The sequence below is a fragment of the Sardina pilchardus genome, chromosome 9 (assembly GCF_963854185.1).
Source record: "Sardina pilchardus chromosome 9, fSarPil1.1, whole genome shotgun sequence".
Lineage (NCBI taxonomy): Eukaryota > Metazoa > Chordata > Actinopteri > Clupeiformes > Clupeidae > Sardina > Sardina pilchardus.
In genome coordinates this window covers 3102115-3109510 of record NC_085002.1, presented here as the reverse complement: position 1 = coordinate 3109510, position 7396 = coordinate 3102115, and the positions used below count along the sequence as shown (strand labels likewise).

Here is a 7396-nt window from a genome sequence, read left to right as displayed (position 1 = left end):
AACTGGTCAGAAATAAGATCAGCTTGAGCACAGCTATTCAAAGCATACAAATATAGCCTATAGAGGAAGAGCTGATGAGATCCTAATAGAACACAACAACTAATTATAAAACTTTTTCTTGGAAACGGCACTCAAGTCTTCACATAACCACAGTTTCACCCCCACATGGTCTGTCAATGTAACCATTAGCCAATTGAACTGATCACACTAATAGTGACGTCAGCCAGTCAACTTTCCAAATACAAGAGTAAGACGCAAAAACACTGACTCAGTGATTATCACATGAGGCCCAATGATGCAAGAGCCACCTGTCCATGTTTGCGGTTGGCAGACACATGTGCTGTGTGTTAAATACAAACAAACAACTTTTACAATAAATACCCAAAGAGGGGAAAGAGGCAAAAGTTCCCACATGAGTCGAGTGTCATCCGTAGCCCTGTGCGTCTGAAACCACATGTTTCATTATCGATATTGCACAGCACAGCACAGCACAGCACAGCACAGCTCAGCTCGGCTCAGCGCTGGCTGACTGGTGAGTGCATCTCTGATCTGAACTGAGAGGGCTGCTGAGGATGAAACACACTGGTACATACCTGCTTTCTGAATGCATGCCCCCCCCCCCCACACACACAAACACACGTGCACCCTCACACACATACGCTCATACACTCAGCAAAGAGACCAAGAATGTCTGTGTGTGAGTCCAGAGTGCTGATCTGTCAGTGTAAAGGCAGCGCATGCTGTAGCCTACTGTACCTCCACTGATTAAAAGTCTACTGTACCTCCACTGATTAAAAGTCTACTGTACCTCCCTACTGATTAAAAGTCTACTGTACCTTCACTGATTAAAAGTCTACTGTACCTCCACTGATTAAAAGCTTCGGTCCTTCCACAACCAATCCTTTATCGGCATTAAAGCACCGTCTCACTTCTACTTGTATTTGTACAGCGCTTTTTCTGGCAAAAAGAAATAAAGAATAGAAAAAGAATAGAAAAATCATCCATAATGCATAAAAAATGGCCTCAACTAAAAATTACAATTGTGTGTGAGGATGTGACAGGTACTGACTCCCCATCAACAGGACAGGGAGATGCCACTTAAATATGAAAATACACAACTGGGAATTTCTGTCAATAGTTCTGATTTATCTAAACATTTGTGACATGAGTGATGTTGCTGAACTGTAAAACTACACACTGCAAAATTACTCCAGAAATGGCTGATATATATTGATCAAAAATATGGCTGACATCACTTGGCTGATATTGATAAAAAAAAGAAAAAAAAATGCTGAAATCACTTAAGAAAATTGGCTGATTGGTTAAAACTATGAATCATGGTCTTTGTGTTTATTTGGCTAAATGTATCTATTCAGAAATTTCCATGTTCATCATCATGATGAAACAGGTAACCCCAAGAATGCCAGGAACAGCCCACCCCGTTTTTCTAGCCTATATAATAGGACCCACTGCCCCATGAAAAGTCAGTGTCCTGAGCCTTTCAATCAACATCTCATAATTAGCTAATCAAGCTGAATTAAGAGATCTTCAACAACGCACCTGAAGACAAGACAAACTTTTACAATGTTCAGCACAAACCTCGTCCTGACCTCTCTTCTGCTGGCGGTGCTCTGTTCTACTGTTAAGGCGAGCTGCACGGCATGTTGTCTTTTTGTGGAGAACGTTCCTGGGAGATTAAAGAGTCTTCGTGAAGATTTCAGACGGATCAGATCATATTATGTAAGTACTTCCGAGAGGCGCAACAGTGCGAAATATTGCCGCTCCTTTGCGAATGCAAGACGCGAATGTTTCGGTGGCAATATCCAAAAACCAAACATCGTTTTCATGTTCTTTTCAGGAAGATAATGATGAGCTGGATTCCGTGCTTCTAGATGACGATGTTCTCCTTAACTTTAAGGTGAGTTGTATCCTCTATACACCAGTCATTTGTTTCGGGTTTCCCGTCTTTGATCATCTCCTGTCACTGAAGACATGTGTCCTCGAAGTTGAACAGAGGAAGCTCCCGTCGTAATGCTTTCTTTTCCAGTGATGAAATTGAGGACGTGTGTGGGTTCGTGTGCGCTCTCTTGCACCTGTTGATTGTAGCCAGTCAAGACACTCATCATTCTTCTCTCTCTCTCTCTCTCTCTGCAGAGCCGTTACGGATGCCACGCTGTGAACGATGTCCTGCGATTCTACCACGACACCGTCCTACCAGCAGCGATGAATGACACTCTAAAACACCAGCAGTTCAAAGACTCCATCGACCATATTGGACAGACATTAAAAACTCTAAAGCGAAACATTCTGACTTGCGTAAGTAGTTTTCTTTTAAAGGAGAAATCCGGCGAGTTTTCCTACAAGTCTCCGCTTCTCGAGGTCATAGAGTAGCCTACTGTAGGGGCAGAACCAGCAGCTACAGGATACACCTTGGGGGCAAGTGAGCCCCCTCTCTGTACATTACTTCAGTGTGATGTATGGATGCCTGCATTAGCTGCTGGTTGTTGTAACTCTGCTGCGTAAAAAACGATTGTTTTCGTTTTGTTTCGTTCAGACAGTACTTGGTGACCTCGAGAAACGGAGGATCTATTTCTTCATTAAATTCTTAGATCATTGTATCATAGCCTACATCATAGCCTACCATTAAATGTTCTAATTGAAGCCTATAGCTTATGCACTGTAACCATTGAAATAGGCTACACATATAATAATTAGATCGTAGACGTGCAGTTAAAAATATTCTGTTTATGTCATCAGTCAGCCACTCGTAATCAAACAACAGCCTAGAAAAAAACGAAGCAGCCTACAGTCCTTGCCATTCTTTGTGTCCATTGGACAATAATCAGACATTGAGTCACTGAAGGGTCTATGACCTGAGCTACATGTTAGAGGTCAATGCTTAATAATCGACTGTCCTGAAATATGTGGACAATGGGTTTCCAAGGATTGCTAGGGGTGCAACTGATCTGCAACTCCGACGATCTGTCAGAAAGTTAAAACGTATTTGTTTTCACCTTCATCTTTAACAGAAACACTACCTCCAATGCGCAAAGCGATTTGACATCAAGGAGATTGTTTCGTCTTACAATGGGGTAGGTAAAAAGGAAAATAAAGCATCCAAACATTGACTGCAATAGATTGAATTAATCAGTATCAATGATGGTATTATGAGTTAATTAATGAACCTGTTCTTCTGTCCAGATGGAAAAGAAAGGCATGTACAAAGCTATGGGAGAACTTGATATTCTGTTCAACTACATTGAAGACTATATGGTGTCGAAGAGACAGAGGCATTGATGGCCATCTCAGTTGATGACCTGAAGTAACTCTGGGTGGCTTGAAGGATCTTACAGCTGAGGGGATACGGAGTTGCCTACTGCTATCACACTTTCCTATTGCCTGAAGACTCGTCTCAGGCCCTCACACACACGGATTTACTCTTCTTTTCAAAACTACCACACTAACAGCAAGGTGGTTTGCGGTTTCCTTTCACTGGACTTTTGTTGAATGTGTTTATTTATTTAAGGGTGTTCTGTATTGTAAGTGGTATAGGCTACTGAACTCATCATGACCTACGGGTTGCATCAATCCATTACTTGAAAGTGTTATGTTTTGTTATTCTGGTACATGTTATTGTTATGAGTAAAAGTTGTAATTTATTGGAATGTAATTTAAGAATAAGCCTCTGCAGTCTGTATTTATTTTCATGTAGAACATTGTTATATAATAAATTATTTTTGTACTCTTACATTTTGCATTGTTTGTTTGTTTGGGTTGTTTCTGTTTGAATTGAGCAAACATTTTATACCTGCCAGAAGACGGGCTGAAAAAGACAACCATAGTAAACACAGAGGAAATCAAAGTGTCACTCAAATAGTCATACTAATATAGTCATGCTGTCACCAAGATGATCAGTCATCCAGGACAAAGGTGTATCTTCATTCACCACTATCTTCTGCAGCTGTATGGGGAGGGGCAGGGGGGGTTGCATCAAAGGAATGTGGTCCAATCTCACAAAAGATTGGCAAACGCTGACTATGCAGGCCTCAAACTGACCTAAATAGAGCATTTACCAGCACATCAATCGTCTCCAATTTACAGTAAAGACAACCACACCCAGGCAATATTTCACTTAGCAAAAAGAAACCACAGCTGCAGTTTTTTTTTTTCTTCTGGTTACTGCCGCAATTCAACAGGCCTTGTGGACTAGTTGGGCTTTCACTTTGTCACTGGCCCTGTAGACAAGATGGCACATTTTAAGCTGCTGCATGCACTGGTCTTACAGACAAGATGGCATTTTTCGAGCGGCGGCAGAACTACCCAAGGGGAAATTCAAGAGCTGCATGAGTTGCAAGTTGTTGCATTCACTGGCCTTACAGACAAGATGGCATATTTCAAGCGGCTGCAGAACTTGTTGCATTCACTGCCAAGAAGGGTTAACCAGAACCATCTTATCTTGCACTTGATTAGGTAACAAGCTGAAAGCCAACACACTTAGCATGCCCAACAAACACTCTACCATGCATAACACACACTTACCATGCTTAACACACACTTAAAATGTCCAACAAACACTCTACCATGCTTAACACACACTTCAAATGTACAACAAACACTCTACCATGCATAACACACACTTACCATGCTTAACACACACTTAAAATGTCCAACAAACACTCTACCATGCTTAACACACACTTCAAATGTACAACAAACACTCTACCATGCATAACACACACTTACCATGCTTAACACACACTTAAAATGCCCTACACACACTACCATGCACTTCCCTCCTCTCCCTCCCTCACCTCTTTTTCCTTCCATTACACTTGGTCAGTACTAATATGCGGGCACGCTTATTCTCTAGCAACAGTGTTCACTGATGCAGTAATACTCTAGTAACAGTGTTGACTGATGCAGTAATAATACTCTAGTAACAGTGTTGACTGATGCAGTAATAATACTCTAGTAACAGTGTTGACTGATGCAGTAATACTCTAGTAACAGTGTTGACTGATTCAGTAATAATACTCTAGTAACAGTGTTGACTGATGCAGTAATACTCTAGTAACAGTGTTGACTGATTCAGTAATAATACTCTAGTAACAGTGTTGACTGATTCAGTAATAATACTCTAGTAACAGTGTTGACTGATGCAGTAATACTCTAGTAACAGTGTTGACTGATTCAGTAATAATACTCTAGTAACAGTGTTGACTGATTCAGTAATAATACTCTAGTAACAGTGTTGACTGATGCAGTAATTATACTCTCGTAATTGTGTTGACTGATGCAGTAGTGATTCTCTATTAACAGTGTTGACTGATGCAGTAGTGATTCTCTAGTGTTACTAATGCAGTAATTATACTCTAGTAACAGTGTTGACTGATGCAGTAATACTCTAGTAACAGTGTTGACTGATTCAGTAATAATACTCTAGTAACAGTGTTGACTGATGCAGTAATACTCTAGTAACAGTGTTGACTGATGCAGTAATACTCTAGTAACAGTGTTGACTGATTCAGTAATAATACTCTAGTAACAGTGTTGACTGATTCAGTAATAATACTCTAGTAACAGTGTTGACTGATGCAGTAATTATACTCTCGTAATTGTGTTGACTGATGCAGTAGTGATTCTCTATTAACAGTGTTGACTGATGCAGTAGTGATTCTCTAGTGTTACTAATGCAGTAATTATACTCTAGTAACAGTGTTGACTGATGCAGTAATACTCTAGTAACAGTGTTGACTGATTCAGTAATAATACTCTAGTAACAGTGTTGACTGATGCAGTAATACTCTAGTAACAGTGTTGACTGATTCAGTAATAATACTCTAGTAACAGTGTTGACTGATTCAGTAATAATTAGTGGTGGGCCGTTATCGGCGTTAACGTGCTGCGTTATCGTGCAACTCTTATCGGGCGATAAAAAAAATATCGGCGTTAATCTATTCTCAAAGTTGGGCTGGGAGCTGGGTCTATACCACGCAAGCTATGATCACTTTCACATTGATATCTTAGCGCGAACGCCAATGTTTAAGAGTGCGCCTGAAAAAAGTCTAGGTCACACTGGTGCACCTGACGCTGCTCGGCTGCTTTCTTTCACAAGTTGTCATTGTAGACTATGCGTGCAGCTTTACCAAACAGTAACCAATGATACATCCTCCCAACATGGACGATAAGCTCAGACCCCTCCCGAATCGGCACCTGATCGCTCATTCCTAATAGAAGTAACCCCCTCTCCTTGGCCGGCTTTCTCTTGCTCTCCCTCTCCCTCTCCCTCTCCCTCACTCTCTCGTGCGCGCTCAATGGACACTCGCGAGTCGCGACCCGCTCCTCGACATGCACATTTAATCCAAATAAAACATTCACTATCGTGAAAGCAATGATGCATATAGAAGACGTTAGCTAAATTAATATAAATTCCGGTTAGCATCATTGCTGCAGAAAGTTGATTAAAACTCTTACATTCAAGTCACTCTTGCATGAGTTGGATGATAATCTCAATACCAATGTTTTCCAACTCCAAAACTCGAAAGGAGAAAAAGTATTAGCCCACATTGAAACTTACAGTAAACACACGTGGGGAAACTGAGCAGTCCAACTAGTAAACTATGATAAACTAGCCAACTATGCTACTTTGTTTACATGTTGAGGTTTCAGGCAGACAGCTTAATTAAAGAGGCAGAGTTGTAATATGAATAGTAGGCTGCAATCTGCATAAAGTGTGCTGTCATGAATATCAGACATTTCAGTATGTAGAATAGGCTTATATAAATAATTTTGTAAAGAAAAAAATCTTTTATTGTGTTTCAAGGTTTTTCTAGACTTTTTGTTGTTAAAAAATCATTATATGAAAGGACAGCAATAAAAATGTGACCTTTTAGCGTTAAAGGCGAGGCAATGAAAAATGTGGGTGCACCTAAATTTTGCGCTGGTGCACCTAAAATTAATCTAGATTAATCTAGATTAATTTCAAGATTACAGTGAGATTAATCTAGATTAACAAAATTAATCTATGCCCACCTCTAGTAATAATACTCTAGTAACAGTGTTGACTGATGCAGTAATACTCTAGTAACAGTGTTGACTGATTCAGTAATAATACTCTAGTAACAGTGTTGACTGATTCAGTAATAATACTCTAGTAACAGTGTTGACTGATGCAGTAATACTCTAGTAACAGTGTTGACTGATGCAGTAATTATACTCTCGTAATTGTGTTGACTGATGCAGTAGTGATTCTCTAGTAACAGTGTTGACTGATGCAGTAGTGATTCTCTAGTGTTACTAATGCAGTAATTATACTCTAGTAACAGTGTCGACTGATGCAGTAGTGATTGCATCCTACGGTCTCCTCTATGCTGTTGCTTGAATGTTATTCTGTTTA

At 40.1% G+C, this 7396-nt stretch overlaps 1 protein-coding gene across 1 annotated transcript; it reads left to right on the top strand.

The window, feature by feature from the left end:
- Positions 1–1509: 1509 nt before the first annotated feature.
- Positions 1510–3696, top strand: il10 (interleukin 10). The gene is made up of 5 exons (XM_062544893.1): positions 1510–1740; positions 1859–1918; positions 2155–2316; positions 3030–3092; positions 3202–3696. The coding sequence occupies exons 1-5, from the start codon at positions 1585–1587 to the stop codon at positions 3295–3297; spliced, it is 537 nt and encodes a 178-aa protein (XP_062400877.1). The 5' UTR covers positions 1510–1584; the 3' UTR covers positions 3298–3696.
- The last annotated feature ends 3700 nt before the right edge of the window (positions 3697–7396 follow it).

Bases quoted from the DNA above. Each gene is read 5' to 3' on its own strand.
- il10 (XM_062544893.1), top strand. From the start codon at position 1,585: ATGTTCAGCACAAACCTCGTCCTGACCTCTCTTCTGCTGGCGGTGCTC. The intron at 1,741-1,858 runs GTAAGTACTTCC...TGTTCTTTTCAG, and splicing joins GACGGATCAGATCATATTAT to GAAGATAATGATGAGCTGGA. The intron at 2,317-3,029 runs GTAAGTAGTTTT...CATCTTTAACAG, and splicing joins AGCGAAACATTCTGACTTGC to AAACACTACCTCCAATGCGC.